At 44.5% G+C, this 18,560-nt stretch overlaps 1 protein-coding gene across 8 annotated transcripts in view; it reads left to right on the top strand.

The window, feature by feature from the left end:
• FHOD3 (formin homology 2 domain containing 3) overlaps window positions 1–18,560 on the top strand; it is a 408,106-nt gene that overhangs the window by 44,077 nt on the left and 345,469 nt on the right. For 7 of the 8 annotated variants that reach the window (XM_054694089.1, XM_054694088.1, XM_054694093.1 and 4 more), the window contains exon 2: window positions 9,940–10,046. In XM_054694089.1, coding sequence (XP_054550064.1) covers window positions 9,940–10,046 — 107 coding nt within the window. Of the gene's footprint in view, window positions 1–9,939; window positions 10,047–14,813; window positions 14,914–18,560 lie in introns of those variants that run through there. The other variant, XM_054694092.1, reaches the window with a different exon arrangement.

The raw sequence follows: 18,560 nt of genomic DNA, 5'->3' as shown, positions 1-18,560 counted from the left end.
TTACAGATGGGATGATGGACTGGTCTGAGGCTGAGGCCCAAGTACTTGTCTTTCAGGCTGGTTTGCTTTTCTTTCCAAAGGGCCCTTTTTGGAGGATGCTATGGAATGACTAGTGTATTTGGGTTTTCCTGGCTAGTGGGCAGTTCACCTGCTAGTGTTCTTGAAAGCCTTTCCTAGAAGTCGACAGTCACAGCCAGCTGGACTTCCCCTGAGGTGTGCCTATTACTCCTGGGTGTCCATGTCGCAGATGCCAAGTAGAGCTGGATTCTTGGCCCGTTCATGTGTTTTCCTAGGATATCAGTGGATCTTTCCTGGGGCTTGGATTTGATACCTATATCCTCAGATTCGGAAAGCTACTTGCTCAGCATGGAGAAAATTACACACAAATGTGATGGAGTAGGGGGAGGTGCTTGGAACTAGGTAAAGAGGGAAAAGTTGCAGAGATTAAGAATAACCCTCTCCCCTCCCTCAGTCCTTGCTCTTGGTCCTCAGTCTAATCTGATATTTTTGCTTTTCCTCAGGGGAGCTAAAGCTAGGTATTTCTGGCACATGTTCTCAGAACATCAGATCACCTGGGGGTGGTGGGAAATAAGCAAAGTCCTGGGTCCTGCCCACCCAGACATGCACATTTAGAATGTGTGGGTGTGACCATGGAATTTCCCTTCAAAACTTGTTCCCCCGGGAACTTATTAGACACACAAAAGTGTAAGAACCACTGTGCTAATAATGGTGTAGGCACTGGTAATAGGGTCTTGTGATTCCAAGTCATGTTCTATAGAACCCACCATGCAGGAATGCAAGCTCCTGGGAGGAGTATGTGGGTCTACTGGCCTGTTCTGGCTCACAGCCCAGAACCCAAGAGACAGCAACAAGTGATAGCCCCGGGACTGATTTCAGAGGTGCAACTAGTGCCGTTGTGTGAAGTCCTACACTTGGAGTTTAATGCTCTGCCATCACATTTTTCATAATTTTGAAATTCTAAGTAATTCATTTCTCATTTTGTGTCCTTTAAATGAAGGCATGGGGAGGTGTGTTGATGGGCAGTTTTGGCTTCTTGATTGGATTAAGGTTTCGAGAAGCTAAGGAAAGTCTTTTCCAGAAGAAGATAACACTCAAGAGTCTCAAAATGTTTTCATAAACAATGACTGCATTCAATAAAATGTATACCCAGAGACCTATGGGGAGAAAAAGACCATAGAAACATCTAAAGGTGATTCACATACTAGAAGTCTCATATAGGATCTCTAGAACAATTATAATTAATGCATTCAATAAAATAGTCAAGGTGGAGAATTAAAAAATAAATAGGGATATATAATATAAAGAATCAAATGGAAATTGCAAAAGTGAAAAATGGAAAAATGAAGTAGATGGGTTAAATTGAAGATTAGATAAAAAAGAAGAAAAAATGAATCTAGAATATATGTTAGTATAAAATATTAAGATAAATATTTATGATGGCAAAAAAAAAGAAGATTTAGAAAAGAGCCTAGTAGGCATGTGGAACATGGGTCTAAAGTACAGGTATTTAAGAATGAGAGAGGTAGGAGAATGGAGCAGAGGCCATATTTGAAGATTTTCCAAAATCAGCAAATGATATCAAGACACAAATTCAGGAGGTGCTATATAATCCAGGCAGTCGAAATACAAGGTAAACCACACATAAGCAATCCGTAATAAAACTGATGGAAATTAAAGATCAAGAAAATATAATGTGCAGGCTAAGAAAAATATTTTTTTTTTTTTACAAAAGAACAGCAATAAGACTGGCAATTGATGTTTCAATTAAAATGATATAAGCCTGCAACTGTAGAATAACAGTTTGACAGTGCTCTAAGAAAATAATGCCTTATCCAGAATTCTTTTTTCTGGTAAAATTGTCCTTCAAAGTAAAGGGGACAGAGCAGTCAAAAAGTGAAGATAATCCACATGTCCATCAACCGATGAATGGATAATTCAACTGTGGTATATCCATACAATGGAATATTATTTAGCAATTATGGGAATGAGGTACTGATACTGTTATAGCGGCGATGAACTTGGAAAATACTATAGTCAGTGAAAGAAGTCAGTCATAAAAGACAATATATTATGTGATTTCATTTATATGAAATGTCTAAAATAGGCAAATCCATAGAGACAAAGTAGATTGGTGGTTTCTGGGACTAGAGAGGGTGTGTTTGTGGGAATGAGAAGTGACTGCTAATGAATATGTGGTTTCTTTTTGGAGTGATGAAAATGCGCTAAAATCAATTATGGTGATGGATACCCAACCCTGGGAATGTACAAGACGAAATTGTACACTCTCATTGGGTGAATTATTTGGTGTGTGAACTATAGCTAAATAAAGCTGTTATCAAAAGTAGATGGAGGTAAAATAAAGATGTTTCTAGAAAATAGAAACTGGGGGAATTTGTTGTCCACAGACTGTCACTGAAAAAATGTTAACAGAGGTTTTTCATTAATAATAACCTAAAACTTAGTGCTGTTACTGTTTTTCAACTTGACTGAAGTGAAACAGAAAATGGAAAAAGGTCCCTGTAAACATAAACAAAGCATAGTCCTATCTTTCAAGAGAGGAATTTAATGTATTTTTGGTTCTTTATTTAATCATAAAAAATGTGTTTTAAAATAATTCATGTATTTACCAGATTACTACAGTTTCTCTGTTTATGTGCTCAGTGGGAGAAAACTTGCCCTTGACTTTTTTGTAGAATTTGGCAGAGATACTTGTCTGTGGTTAGTGAGTTGCTGACTTAAAAAGAAATCTGAAAAAAAAAAAAAAATTCTGGGGTTAGATTTGGAAATTGCCTAAATCAATATCATGGCATTGCTTCTCTCACTGAGGTTGGTGACCACAAATAACATCACTTATTAAAGGTTTCTGAAGAGATCAAATCCCACCACTTTCAAAGTTAAATACTCATATTTCATGATCCAGCACAGATCAAAATATTCCTATACTTCATCTTAAAACATTTACTAATGAACCCATAATGTGTGTGTTGTAAGTAACATACCTGTTGTTCTGAAGAGGCTAAATGAGCCCCTTGGTATATAAATGTTTAAATATGATGATTTCGGTTTAGGCAAAAGGACCTACTTTCTTCTGAGAATCCTGCAAATCAGTTTCATTTGGTTTTTCTCCTAAGAAAACCAACTGAGTGTTACTTGTATATTTTAAAGGTGTGTAACGACATGAAATGACTCGTATTTATCATGAAATGCATTATGCATACAAAGGAATAAGCACGAAGGGAATGTAAAGTTCAAAAAAATGTAAAGTTATAAGAAAATAAATGCCTCACTGCACACCTTGGGAAGGGCCAGAGGGCGGCCTCAGTCTGTGTGCCCCCCACCTTGTCCCTCTGCAGTGGTCATGCGGGTCCTGGGGGCACCAAAGCCCATGAAAGTTGAGTGGTTGAGCCAGAGTTCTGTGTAGGTTTCATTAAGAATTGTGAAAGGAACACACGTGCCACTGCTTGTTGGAACATTCTCTCCTAACTTCTGTTTGTCATTGAAGTTCAGTTTCTTATCTCTACTGCCTGTTGAAGGAACCACAAAGTTGGAGGAAGCCACAAGCTTCATGACTGCCTAGCAACAGAAGCCCCATCTGAGGGGGAGTCAGGCTGAGCTCCCTCAGAACTGACCGCTGACACGTGGAGCCTTTGTACCGCCCGGGGAGCTGCAATGAATGTGCCCAAAGCCTTTGAGAGGCCCGGTGCTTGCAGTTGCTATTTTGAAAGTCAAACTTTCATCTTTGCCTGTACATTTTGCAAGTGAATGATGATGATGATGGAACAGGCTTTGGGGCTTGGATCCACAACTCATGCATGGTTTGGCCCTCCTGCTCCAGCTGCTTTTCCAACTCCCTGGGAACAGTTCTCTGCTGACTGTCCCCTCCCCCTGCCACTTTCTGGTGCTCCCAGGCACTGTAGCTCTTCTCCGTCCCTGCTGAGGACTTGGGATCAGGAAGGAGCAGGGCCAGTGACTGAGCGCTGGGTGTGGGGGTGGCATTCCTACCTTGAACTGGCAGTGTCAGAGAATGTTCAGTGGGCACCTTGGAGGGGTGAACCTCTCCCCCCACCCACACTGAGTACTTAGAGTGTTCGATTGCAAGCCCTGGGGGGTTGCCATCTGCTGTGGGTAGAGGTGGCAGGCCCAGGGGAATTGGAGAGTGTCTTAAAACAACAACCATAAAATGTTGCTCTGTAGGTCGTTGGGGCAGTTCTGGGTTAGGCCAGTTTGGCTGATTTCTGCTGGGCTCTCTTGTGTGTTTGCCATCAGCTGGTGGATCATCTGGAGGCCTCACCATCCAGATTGATCTCACTCCGTGTGTGGAAGTTGGCCGACTGTTGGTGGGGGCAGCGGAGAATAAGGCATCCTGGAGGCTGGCCAAACTGGGTGTCTTCTTGTAGAGACAGAGTTGCCAGAGCAGCTACAAGACTGGACAGCCCCAGTGAGCAAGGACCTTTCCAGTCTCTACCATATTACACTTGCTACCTCTTTGGGCGAAGCAAGACACAGATTACTCAGTCTGTGAGGGGAGAAAGAATCCCCCGCCCGACGGATGGAGCTGCCAATTCACATTGCAAAGGGTGTGGACGCAGGGATGGGAGGAACTAATTAAATGACTTAAGCATATGACATTTACTTTAGCTTTTCTTTAGTTTTTCTTTTCTCTTTTAAAAATCAGCATCTATTTTCCCACTTCTGAACTATTAACAAAGCATAAAGGATAGCCCCCGTGCATATTTATAGGACAGTTCCATGCAAATCTATTTCAGGGTTACACAGAAATTTTATTGCCTAGATTCAGGATCACTGTAGACTTGCTGCCAAACCCAGATAATCATTAAACCACCCCAGTAACATGCCACTTAACTGGATTAAGCAAAGAAAGGAATATATAAATTGAGACATGACATCAGCCTTATTTTAGATTTTTTTTCTTTCCAGGATGGTGAGTCCATCTTTTCTTTTTTAATACATTCTTTTTGCAGGAACAGCCACAGAAACCTCAAAGTGACCTTGTGCAAAGGATCTGCAAGGAGTGGAGGGTTAGTTCTATGTCTCTGGAGCACTAAGGGCACGCTTTAATGGTTGCTTTTGACCCAGGCAGAGTAGCACAAAATCCCAGGGTATTTAGAAGGGTCCTCCATGTGCATCTGGGACTGATCCCCTCCCAGGACCCCACCCCCCACAAGAATCCTGCCCACAGCTTTACAGCCTGCAACCTGATCTGAAGTCTTCCTGCAGAGCCGCTGTCACTCTCCCTAACTTCCCTAATGCTGTACTTCTATTATAGCCCTGCAACATTATCCTCCCACGTGCTCCCTGCTTTGTCTTATGTCCTGAAGTGCCCAGCAGTGTCCTGGCCACCAAACCTAGAGCCAAGAAAGGAGCGCAGGGAACGTGCTGCCAGGGAATCAGGTTGACATGAAAATCGTTGGAGTCAGGAAATTCCAGGGCCCTTAAGTCATCTGGGAAGACATTTGACATGAGAGGCCAAGGGAGGGGATCAGGTTGCCTCCCTGTGAGTAGGAATTGAGATTCCCCATCAGGAACTGGTCTGGCACGGAGATGTCTGAATCTTTCACTCTGTAGGCAAAGTGTGGATATTTCCATCTCTTTGAAATTTCCAGAAGGAATTAACCTCCACTCACTGCCTCTTCACATAGTTGCTGCATTCTTTTATTATTACTAGTTATCTCTGACATGTGCAGAATTCATTTAGTGTACCTATTCACTTGGTGGTAAAAGATGATATCTAAAGCTGAACCCCTAAGATACTGAAAGGATTTTACTGTTTCAATGTGCCGGTCCAGCAAAGAAAGTCCTTTATTGTTATTCCTTGGCTCATGTGATAGTTTAAACATTAATCTATGTCCGGGGTGGAATGATGTGCTGGGGCTTGCGCTGTGGAATAGAGCAGTGTATGCTGACACCTTTGCTATCTTCGCAGGCCACTGCTGTTGCTGGGACTCTGCTGTGTCCCAGCTCCCTCTGGGTAGCCATGTCTGACCTTGTCTCTTTTCTGGTAGCTACTGTGAGGATGCCACTCATGTTCTGAGGGATGAAAAGGCACGTGCCCATCTTTTCTGTCTTAGCTGAAGGACTCACTAGCACCAGTTGCCTGACTATTAATTGGGAGCAGGGTTGTGACCCTGGGATGGGAATTAATGTTGGCCTTTCTGCTGGAAGGGAGCTGGGGCAGTTTTTCAGAACATGTTTGGGTCTTGGGAGACTGTGGCTGCTGATCCTAGCAGAAGGGCTACAGATGAGGATGAACTTTCACACGTCTTGAGAGTTGGCTTAGTGGCTTTTTATACTCTTCTGTGTTCTGTGTGTCACACTTGCTCAATGATTTTTGAGGGAAGGAAGCATTATGTGTTTCTTGGTGTCCAGCCCATGTGTATGACAGATCATTTTGTTAAAATTGAACTATGGAAGTAAAGTGATAGTCATTTAATGATGCTGTCGATGTGAGGCAAGGAACAGCAGGCAGTTCTGCTAAGGTTTTGGGATTCGCTTTGAGAAGGCTGGGGAGATCAAGGTGCTTCCTGTTGCAATCTGGGGCCAGCAGGGAGCACGTTGAGGCCATGGAGTGCTAGGAATAAATCAGAAGGTATGAATGGGGATGGTGTACAAAACAGCCACTGTTGCTGTTGATGACAGGGTTATACCTGCTAGTCACCTGAGATCCCTGTCTCTGCCCCAGCTCGGCGAAGAACAAGGCTACATGGGGATCCTGAGGACTGAAAGTCAAGACGGTCTCTCAGCCTTTCACTTCCCCCTGCTCTCCCCAGTCTCTGACCCAGAAGGGCCGTGTGTGCTGCAGGTGGCCTGGGTGACTCGAGAGGGCTGATGCTCAAGAGCTTTTTGAACCAGTTGTTAAACAGCTGTTATTAAAAATGAAATCATATAAATGGACAATTACCTAAATTCTGTTAAAAACTAAGATCATCTAGGGGTCTCCCTGGTGGCATAAGGGATTAAGCACTGCACTGTGAAGAAATCGGCAGCCTCTGCAACATGAGTTCGATCCCCAGCCGGCCAGGGAGGAACCCACATGGCACAGCAGACCTCTCCTGTCTTGCCCGCTGCTCTCCTCAGCAGTGTATTTCAGTCAGTCTGCCTCTTCTGTTCTCCACTCTGTCTCTGGTGAATCCTCTCACCACCTGCATCTTTGGCTTGTACCCCAGTTCTTGTATGCATAAATAAATCTTTAAAAAAAAAAAACTAAGATCATCATGACCCTAAATGTGTCACTTCCTAATTGTTTTATTACATTTCACTAGTACCTGTGCTTTTGGGGTTACTTACATCTCTTGTATCTGAATGGTAAAGGTACTCTGCCCGTGGCCTGCTTTGTATCTTTTTCCAACTCTATGCTCAGTCACTTCGCATTGGAGCTTGAATCAGACATGGCGGGTGTACTTATACCCCATACTTGCACATTCTGCTTCTCTCCAACCCAGAACAATTTCTTTCCTACTTGATTCTCTCCATCTGTGCTGAGTATGGACCACAGCCTCAGGTCTCTCAGACCCTTTGGAGGAGAAGCAGAATTTTTTAAAAAAAAATATCTATATTTTAAATTTTTCCATAGAAGAACTAGCATAGAGGTACAAGGGGTGAGAGAATTCACCAGAGACAGAGTGGGGAGCAGGAAAGGTGGATTTACTGAAATACACTGGTAAGGGGAGCAGCTGGCGAGACAAGAGAGGTCTGCTGCACCACATGTGGATTAGCTCCCTGGCTGGGATCGAACTCAGACATCAGAGGTGCTAAGTGCTGAGACTTAAGCCCTATGCCACCAGGGAGGCCAGAGAGGCAGAAGCTCTTTATCCAAAAACTACTTTCTTGGGGCTTGTATGTTTCCCAGGGTTGAGATGAAATAAATTGCTGTGGTTTAAAAGGTTTTTTTTTTAAAGATTTATTTATGTATGCATACAGGAACTGGGGTACAGGCCAGAAGTGTGGGTGGTGAGAGCGGATTCACAAGAGACAGAGTGGGGAACAGAACAGGCGGATTGACTGAGGTACACTGCTGAGGGGAGCAATGGGCGAGTCAGGAGAAGTCTGCTGAGCCATGTGGGTAGTTCCCTGGCTGGCAGGGGGATTGAACTCGTGCTGCAGTGGCTGCAGACAGCTTCATAAGTTGCGTCTTAACCCCTTGCACCACCAGGGAGGCCCTTGGTTTAAAGGTTTTTAATTATCTCTGTCTTCTAATCAGTTGATTATATGTGGGATTAAAAATAAAAGTTTTGATACAATTCAATAGACCAAGCGAAGTTATTAGTTAATGATGTCAGGAGTGAGAGCAGTGATTACAGCTTTATATATGGTCCAGTGTACAGGTAAACAGGCCCAGTTTCTAATGGAATTTTCCATCTAGGGAATGATAAAGCCCGATTTCAGTTCTCGGAGGACACTTAGCCTAGGAGACGCCTTCTGTAGGAAATCCTTCCTGTCTACTGCTTCCGCAGGCCGGAGGAGGCAGCTCCCCTGTGTATTTTCCCAAATCCTGCACGCACTGCTGACACCTTAGTACAGTGAGCGTGGCCAATGTGATTCCTGGGCTTAAATGCTTTCTCAGATCAGATGATCCATCTAGAAAATGCCAGTCAGGAATGCTGAACCTTGCCAGAATGCCTTAGTAGTTGTGAGGAGTGGTGTGTTATTAGAGAAATGGAACAAGTGAATCCAATAGGATTAACCCTTTTCATATGATTTTACTAGGGGTTTCCTACCAATACTGAAGAACAAATTCCTTTCATTCTGTTGAGGATAACCAGGAACAAGGAACTGCCCGACCTCTAAAGATGCTGATTCCTGACACGATGACAGTCTACATTTCTCCTGTTGAGGATAATAAGCAAAACTTTTCTATCAAAAGTGACTCATTCCTTGTTGGACATCTTACAGTGAGAGGATTATCAGACATTTATCTAGATGGTTTAAAGTAACCGCATATTTGCGTTCACTTTTCTCCAATTTCCTGTCATTTGGGAATGAGTCTTAGCTCACCAACTAGATAAATAATACGGGCCATTCTGACAATCTAAGAAATTCAGCATGGAGTTATAAATTTGGATTTCTTTGAAATGTTAATTTAAATTTCTGGTAAAATTATGTCTCTATATTTTTGAATTCATTGATCATCTTAAATGGAATGCTGGCTGCTGTGACAACCCCCAAATCGTTTTTTTTAAAAGATTTATTTCTTTATACATACAAGGGTGGGGTATAGGCCAGAGGTTCAGTGTGTGTGGGGGGAGTTAGAGGATTCACCAGACACAGAATGGGGAGCAGAACAGTCAGATTTACTGAAATACTGAGGGGAGCAGCGGGCAAGACAGGAGAGGTCTGCTGTGGCATGTGGGTCAGCTCCCTGGCTGGGGGTCAAACTCAGGCTCTTGCGGTGATAATGCTGAGACTTAACCCTGGGCCACCAGGGAGGCCCCCAAATGTTTATTGAGTGACTATTCATTGTATTGTGCCAGGTATGACCATACAATTTGAATAACTAGGGTTCCAACTGAGTCAAAGGAAACAGCGTGTTTTCGCCAACAAATTTGCCTTTTAAACTCCAGGACTGTTAATCCATGGTTATGTCAGCATTGTAATCCTGGTTTCCTCTCCCCAGATCTATGGCTTCCCCTGGGCCCCTCAGAGTAGAAAGTGGCACTGGCCATTGCCCAGAGAGCTCCTTCTCCCCTGTCCTCTGACCTCACTCCCAGATGTCACTTCTGTCTGTTCAGAATGCAGTTTGCTCCCAATCTACTTGCAGGAACACTTTTCCTCTTTTGGTTATGACCTGAATTTCAGAATAGTGCTTGTTTCAAACAACGATCGATGGCGATGTGCGGTGGTTTCTCCACACCAAGTCCCCACCTGGAGCAATCTGGGCTTACCAGGTTCTTTCTCTTGCAGCTGGACGACTGCACGCTGCAGCTCTCCCACAATGGCACCTACCTAGACTTGGAAGCCACCCTGGCAGAGCAGCGGGACGAATTAGAAGGCTTCCAGGATGATGCTGGGTAAGAGCGACAGTGTTCCCTACCTACCAAGAGATAGGGACTTACAACATGGAGACCCCACCCTAGCTGTGATCTTCTCTTAATTCACAATCACACACAAGAAAGGGAGTTGCCAGTGATTCACCAGTCGTTGAGACAAACCCTTTTCCATCTTAAGTAACTTTTCTTGACAAAGCTATACAGGGCTAGGCCAGTTTCTGCTACAGTCCAAGTACATGGTATTCATATTCTAAGTTTGTTTGAAACTAAATATTATATTTAATTTAGTATTCTCCAGATTTTAGTGAATTGACAGGGTTTTTTTGACAGTTATTTAAACTATTGTTTATGATGCTAAATTACTGGCTATTTAGTTTCTTTCGTGGATGCCTGAGTAGATCATTTTTATACTGTCTCATATTTTAAACTCATTTCAGTCAAGAAAATAATTTTTAATTATGTTAATTAGTATCAAGTGACTTATAGCCTGCATCTAGAATTACTTAATACTTTGTGTTGCTGTGAGCTTGAATAAAGCAATGCACATAAAAATCAGAGGTAAGATAGTAAAATCTCTGTAGGAATATATCAGTCATTCCAACATTTATTAAATTATTAAAGCAGTTTTCTGATGGGGCCCTGCCTGCCTTTCTGTCCTTCATCTACCTTGAACCAAGTATATGTGTGATTTCATCACTCTCCTCCTTAAAAACCTTCCCTATTGCTTTCTAAATAAAATTCAGCTTTCTTTATCGGGTATTTGCTCCCTCCCCCAAAGATGTTTGATGCTACCTTGTCTGAGTTAAAAATATACTATGGATAGATGAATACTATCTTATCTGAGTATACTGATTTTCTATAAGTGGCTCAAAAATTCAGGAAAAATTGGAATCTTCTTAGTGTTAGTTTCCTGCCTAACTCCAGTGTGCAGTGGGGGAATTCCTAGGTTTCCCCTGCTTTAACACTTATCACAGTTTATGGTCCTTGTTCTATTAATTGTCCTCAGCTGCTCAATCTCCACCAGATCAGAAGTGGCCTTAGTATCCAGCAGATAGCATTTCCTCAATATGGCATACAGTAATACTACAGCTGATTTTCAGCTGACATTGAAAATTGCAGTGTCCAGATACTGCTGGAAGTTACCCATAGCTGTTTCCCTGGAGCCAGGGAACCCTGCTGCAAACTCACTGAGTAGATCGGTGCTTACTTTTCACTTTGCTGCCTTTTGAATCATCCCCTGGCCCTGGGTCCACTGATCTGTACAGTGCTAACCAGTGTCTGCACCCTAACTGCATGGGATCCTGGGGAAAGGTGGGCTGCATGACTTTGCTTCAAACAGGGATGGATGCCCACACCATAGTGGGTAGCTACATATTAGACAGGTGTGCCCCAAATCATCCCACAGCAGGGCTAATGCCTTGAAATAATCGTTTGTGGCGATGACCCTTGTCTTTTGGAATATAGCGAGTATGATACTTCTGTTGGCCTGGAAGATCACGAAGAAGCCACCTTTCCTTGGCCTAAGTTGCCGAACACATCCAGGTTGGTGCTGTCTTGGCATTGCCAGGACACCCTTTGGGATCCCCAGGTGATTTCCCACAGCTGAGAACTGGAAGTACATGGCAAATTGCTGGGAGCTACTTGGGCAGCAGCTGCAGCCTGAGCCTCTGTGCACAGGTGGAAGGTGTCTGGGTACCTGGCAGAGTCACTTGCACTGAGCATCCCTCCTATGTCCTTTCCTGCATGTGTGATATTTGGCAGAGTCTATGTGCCCAAGGACTCCTGTCTCCCACAAATGAGAGTTAAAATATATATTTTTTCCTAGTTAAGAATTGCCTTTTTGAGGCATGAAAAATGGTAAATGAAATATTCTTTCTCTTGATTCCTTTGTGTAAATTTTAGCAAAATACCTCTAATTTTGTCATCATTGGGTGGAGATAGGTGGCAGGCTGTGTGAAAATAAGAGTGTTTTTTGTCCAGTGTGTTCTGAGTGAATTTTTCTTGCCGGAGGAGTTTGTGTCTTTGTTCTTGTCCATTACCCTGCTTGTTTATGCCAGGACTAAAAATTAACTCACTCTTTGTTTAGAATTATCACTCAAGCTCTAGCTAATCAGAGAGGCGAGGAAGACCTTCAAAAGTGGAAGGACGAGGCAGCCATTATGCTGGCTACATGGATCCCGGTCTGTTCATTGCCTCCAAGGCCAGGGAAGTTAGCAAGCCAGCCTGGTGCAGCAGAAAGAGAAGCCCAGATGCTTCTGGATTATCATTCCTGGCCCTGCTACTGTGGGACCTTGGGCAAATCACTTTACCTCAGATAGTATTTCATAAAATGAGTACAAGTATTAAATGTATTTGTAAAATTGGGAAAGTATAATCCAGTCCCATTTCCCTTCCTTTATCAGCAAGGACCCCAGCAAGGTCTCTGGCACAAAGGAATGCCAGAGTGGTTAGGGACACAGACTTTATGCTCAGTGTCACAGTTGTGGGGCTGTTACTTCACTGCTATGAACCTTGGTTTCCTTGTCAGTAAGGAGAAGCATAATGCTGTCTCCTTGGGTAATTGTGAGGTAGAATGCAATGATGTCTCTAAAACATTGAGCTAGTTCCTATCTAATACACCATCTAAATACACCATCTAGTAGCCATCTAAAATTACAGTCAGGATTTGAGAAGATGATCCATGAAAGTGGGAGTCACTGGGTTTATGCAGGTCAACCATTCTGAGACCTCATTTTTTAGTTGAGAAACCCAAGGCTAGAGCCTTGACTGGGGGCAGAGGTGGGCCCGAGCCCCTACCCTTTTTGCCTATTTTCACTCCCACTCTCTCTGAAAGGAAACCAGTGCCCGCTGAGGTCCACAGGGGACTATCATGGAGAAGGTGGGTTTGAGGTTAGCCCTAGAGTGGAGATAGTAGATGAGGTGGGTAGGAACTTGGTGGAACTAAAAGTGGGCGAGAGAAGTGTGATGTTTCAGGGACCAGGTGAGAACTAGCCTCATGGGTGGACGTGGTATAGGATCTCAGGTGCACCCTACTGTGAGTAACTCAGGTACCCACCTCTTCCTCAGCTTGGCACCCTCAGGCCTGTGCCAGATGGTCAGCTCTGGAAACCTCTATCTTCTGGGTGAGGCTCTTCACCTTCTCTCAGTTTCTTTATCTACCATGGTGGCTAGTAAATATTCTGCCCACCCCCACCTAACCCCTATTCTCACAGGTTGTGTGTGGGTGGGGAAAGTCAGAAGAACACCTATAGGGTGGGGTTTGGGGGAATCTCGGGGTTCAAAAATGAAGGATGTGAGGCCAGGCGGGATCAGGAAAGGCTATGAGGGGTGGGGCTGGCTTTGGCCCCCCTAACTTTGTAATGGATGTGCTTAAAGGGACAAAGGGGCTTGGGGACAGCTCTGGGACTCTTTGACATGGAACTTTCCAGTCTGTAACTCATGAGCTTTTAGGATTCGTGTGTGTGTGTGTGTGTGTGTGTGTGTGTGTGTGTGTGTGTGTAGTGTCCCACAATCCCCTGAGGTTCTCTGTAGCTTGGGGTAGTGTAGTGGCAGGAAGGCACAGAGCAGGATCTCTATGATCTGGGCAGATGGGTAAAGGAGAGTCCTGGAGCCCTCGGGGGCTTTTCAGGCTTTTATTGAGTGCTTTTTACACCATATGTAGTGTGGCAATCAGGTGCACAGCAAGCCTGGGGGCCGGGGTGGGGGCAGGAGGCTGGCAGGTCTCCCAGCCCCCTATGGCCAGTCTTCACTCTTTCTGGGCTCTCTGGCATTTCCTCGTGGTCTCTGCTTCTCCTTTGCTGTTGTGCTGGTTCCTCTCTTGTTCTAGTTCTATTGCTCTCGTTCTACTCTCTATTGGCATCCCCATGACGCCACCCTTTTAAGCCCAGTCTCTTAGCCCAGGTGTGCCCACCTATGCAGGCCCACACCCTGCTCCAGGTGCCCACCATCAGGCATGCATGTAGGACCTCAGGAGTCTATCATTAATGCTAGTGGCAGGAGGGGGGGAAATCCTGATAATTTTCATTTACCCTACAGGTAGGCAGGGGTTTTGGGTGTGGAGGGGTTTATTGATTCCCACTGCTCTTTGTATCCCTTCATGTCAAGGTTGAAGGAATAGGAAGTAGCTTTCCCTCGCATTTCAGTCACATCTGGATTTCCTCTGGTAGAATGGGAAATCAGCTGAAATATATTTTGAACTTAGGTCTAAAAACCTACTGAACCTGAAAAACTCAACCAAACAGAAAACAAGCCTTCATGTCAAAAGAGAGGTTCTGGTTGGGGTGTGGTTGGGAAGCAATGGAGAATTTTCCTCTTAAATGATTATTTTCAGTTAAAGGCTCAAGCCACAGTCCACCAGGTCATATGGGGGAGAAAAGCAGCCCTTTCAAACAAAAGGTGCCTTTGGGGTGAGTTCAGAGTTGAGCGCCCTGCTCATGGCTCTGTGCTAGAGGTAGGCCAGGGACCTCCAGACACCCTGGGAGAAAGCTGTTCAGAAACATTGGTTTCTAATATCTGCTTCAGAGGTTTGTTGTTGGATGCAGGAATCTTGCCTTTAAAAATTCCCCAGGTAGTCAGATGCTTGGTGGGGAACCTATAGCCTTGAGTCTCAATCTTGGAGAATATTGCAACCACCTGAGGCATTTGCACACCGCCCCTCCCACAGCTAGCTCCCTACCAATGACATCAGAACTTGTGGGGGTGGGCCCAGGCACGCTGCTTTTTAAAGTCCCCTCCAGGTGATTCCACTCCCTGAGGGAGACCATTCCTGAAAACGCTGCATAAGTCAGGCGGGAGAGCAGCCGCTCCTGTGCTGGGTGGGCCGTAGAGCTGGCACGGCTGGAGCCACCTTCACACACCAGCTTGTACTAGGGGACAAAGACTGCACCAGGTAGGAGTGGGGGAGCCCAAGGTGGGTCTGGGCTTTACAGTGTATGTTGGAATTGGACAAAGAAAACAAACCTACAAGTGGGAGCTCTCATGGAACCCCTCATGTGATGGGGGAGGGCAAGTTGGGCACCTAGAGCTTTGAACAGGAAGCTGCAGTGAAATGTGGCTCACTGTTGTAGGGAGAAGAGAGTAACTTAGTGGGACAATGGCTGAGGGAAGCGGGTGGATTAGGGCCTGGACTAGTTGGGGAGGGGCAGGGAGCTATGATTCTGTGGCCCTAGCTGGATAGTATACAGGTATGTACTATTAGAGAGGTAGCCAGGTTATGGACTTGGAGGCAATTGGTGGAGTGAGGTTCATGCATGTTAGGCTGAGGTAAGTGAAGCCACACTGGAGCTATGTGGTGGCCAGCTGAGAGCTATTAACCTGTGATTCAGGTGAGAAGCACCAAGGATCAAACAGGTTGGAGGTGATCCCACAGAGGGAGTTGTAAACCTAAAACTTCTCTAGAAGATGAAGTCTATTTAGAAAAAAGACATGGATAATTAGGTTATCTCAAGGACCCTATGTTTATAGCTAGATGCCCTTAGGAAGCCAGGTTTAATCTTTCTACTGGGCCATCCTGAGGTTGTGGCCTTCATCCCTCAGGCCTCATTCTAGTTCCAATATGGCTGCTCCACCCCATCACAGTGGGGCAGGATGGAGCACATTGGTTGGGACATAGTCTTCTCTGTTGTAACCAAGAGACTCCAAAATATGGCAGTTTAAAGAAGAGGAAAGTGTTTTTCTCTCTGTAAGAGTCCAAATGTGGGCAGCCCCCTTGGGACTGGAGCAGAGACACCACCCTCAAAATGACGAAACCACCTTAGTGTAGTTTTGCCATTTTATCTGTATCCCAACAGCGCCCTTGGGGTGATGCTTCCTTGTGCACATAGCTTTCCCTGTCATGCCATTGGCCAGAACTTCAACTCATGGTCACACCAGGAATTTGGGCTTTGAAACAAATTAATCTTGACTTGTGTTCAGTAAACCCTCTGCCTCTCTTCTGTGGATATAGGGCTTCCTGTCTTAGATGGGAAAGGCAGGTGTTGGTGCTGGCTGGGACTGCCGCTTTTAAGGAGCTTTGTAGAAACTCCACCAGCAATTCCCACCTACAGTTCATGGATGAGAACCACGTACCACCTCTGGTGGCTAAGGAGACTGGATAATATAGTTTAGCTGGGGACCTCAAACAAATTTGGGTTCTCTTTAAAAGACAAAAGGGGGAAATGTGTAGGAAAGCAGCAATGTCTGTTTTGGCAAGGAGAGAAAGTTTCAAAGAAAGGGTAGTAAGGACACCAGGTCACAGAGAAATTAAGTGGCAAGAGGACCACAGCAAAGCCAGGGGAGTGGTTTAGGTGTCCTGGGGAGAGAGGATGCAGAAGGGTAGTGAGGTGGAGACAGGTGGGGGTAGGTCAAGGAGATAATGTGGGGCTGAGGAGAACACACTTGCACAGCTGTTGGGCATTGTGAATGAGCTGGGCAAAGGCTTATTTCCCATTTGAGAAGGGGGAGGAGAGGAGATGTGGGGAAGGGGAGAGCTGGGGGATTGGGAGGGCCTAAGTGGGGGAAGAACCAAGTATAAAACTTGTAGGAAAAAAATAGGAGCTAGTTTTTGTGACCTTGCATTAGGCAGTAGTTTCTCAGATATGACACCAAAAGCCTGATAATATCCCATGTTTAAAGGAAACTGAGGCTCAGAGAGGTTAACTTGTCCAAGATCACACAGCTGGCTTGAGTCTTTGCTTTTCACCTCTGCTCCCTACTTAGAAGGTCAGAATACCTCTGGAGATGAATATAGCAGTTACTGGCTCTTTTGGACTCTGAGTTCCTGAGCTAATTGATCTTAGCCCTATCCTTTTTCTAACTGTTGGCTGGTTGAAATCTTCCTTCATCTCTTTATTCCTCAGGCAGACCATTGCTGAGTCTCACAGCTCCGGAAGCTTACTAAAAAGCTTATTCTTGGGCCCACTGCTGAGGGGCCCAACTATCTGCTTCTGCTGCATGGTCAAATAAATATTTTCTACCCAACTGAAATCACTGAGTTCAGTTTAAGTGGAGGACTATTTGGGGCATTTGGGGCATATATTGGTTGCAGGAAAGGGTCATTAGGTCTAACTTCTCACCACTCAATAAAATAATGCAAACACCTGTTCTTAGAGTTATAAACAACCTTTAAGTTACTCCTGCAAACATATTCTCTTGAGAGACAAGAATAGACTCAAAAGCCACACATTTCTGTGAGATTGACTTCGTGAAACCAGATTTTCCCCAAGGTCATAGACATTATTGTAAGAACAACACATGCTTTCTGAGAAACAGAAGTCTTGGAAAGCTTCTTTAGCGGGAGTACCACCATGTCCTTGGCATGTGTAACTCCCCTGAAGCCTCCTTGAACTGAGCATCTATTTTAGATAGTCCTCTCATCACTTGGGTAGCACTACACTGGGGAATGGGCAACCGATTGGCTGTGGCTGGTCTCCCAAGCTGGTGACGTTTCCCTGGCAGTGGCTATGCTGATAGGAATGGAATCTGAATCTCCCTGGGGCGTTACAGGTCAAGTAAACTGCCTTTGCCTTTCTGGCCACTCCATGTATTCTCATTTCACCCTGCTGCTGCTGGGGAAATAAAAAAAAAGACTTGGAATGAGTGGTAGCTGTGAAATGGACAAGCATGCCAATATCAGGGAGAAAAGCATCACAAAAGTGCTTGCAGTGACTCCACATTGGCTGCTCCTCACTGATGTCATTTTTGGAACATGGAAGTTCCATGAAGGCACACACCAAATGTTCGTATTAGGGTTCTTCATTGAAACAATTGGTATGATTATGTGTCTGTGTCTTTTGTCTAATTTATCAAATCTGTTTTACCTAGTCTATCTAGAGATTTATTTTAAGTAACTGGCTTACACCATTGTAGGGACTGGCAAGTTTTGACACATGTAGAGAGGGCCAGTAGGTTGGGAATCCAGGTATGAGTTAATGCTACAGTCTTGAGTCCCAAATCTGCAGGATTTTTTGTTCCTGTCTTGAGACAGAATGCACTCCATGGGCCTCAGCTAGAGTCCAGCACAGGGGCGGCACCAGTGATAGTGTGTTGAATGAGGGCTCTCCCTCGTGATGCAGGAACACCCATCTGGGAGCCCCCTGCAGGGAGGTGATAGTGGCCCAGGCTCTGGGTCAAACTGCCTGGGCTGGATCCAAACTGTCAGTCTCTAACTCTGAGCCTTCAGTTATAGTGCTTAACCCTCGCCAGCCTCAATTTTCTCATTTTCAAATGGCAATGTTACTTACTGCTTAGGAATTTTGTGAAGATTTAATCTGTATACTGTGCTTTAAAACTCAATTGGCATGTGATAAGTATTCCATAAATGTTACCACTTTATTATTTTCTGAAACCAAACTGACTTATTATCCGATTGGGGGCAGAAGAAAGTATACCTAGGATTACTTAATTTTTCTCTGAAGATAAGGCCATACTTACTAGACAAATGGGGAATAAAATGACTATTTTAAAACATGATTATGTCCCTAAAATAAGTCAAAAAGAATCAGCCAAAATGTCTTTAGAATCAATAACAAGAGGGGCATATTTAAGAGAAATACATAA

The sequence above is a fragment of the Talpa occidentalis genome, unplaced genomic scaffold (genome assembly GCF_014898055.3).
Source record: "Talpa occidentalis isolate TD23 unplaced genomic scaffold, MPIMG_talOcc4v2.1 talOcc4.13, whole genome shotgun sequence".
NCBI lineage: Eukaryota > Metazoa > Chordata > Mammalia > Eulipotyphla > Talpidae > Talpa > Talpa occidentalis.
Note: the sequence above shows the minus strand (reverse complement) of the source record. Positions and strands in the feature narration are given on the sequence as shown.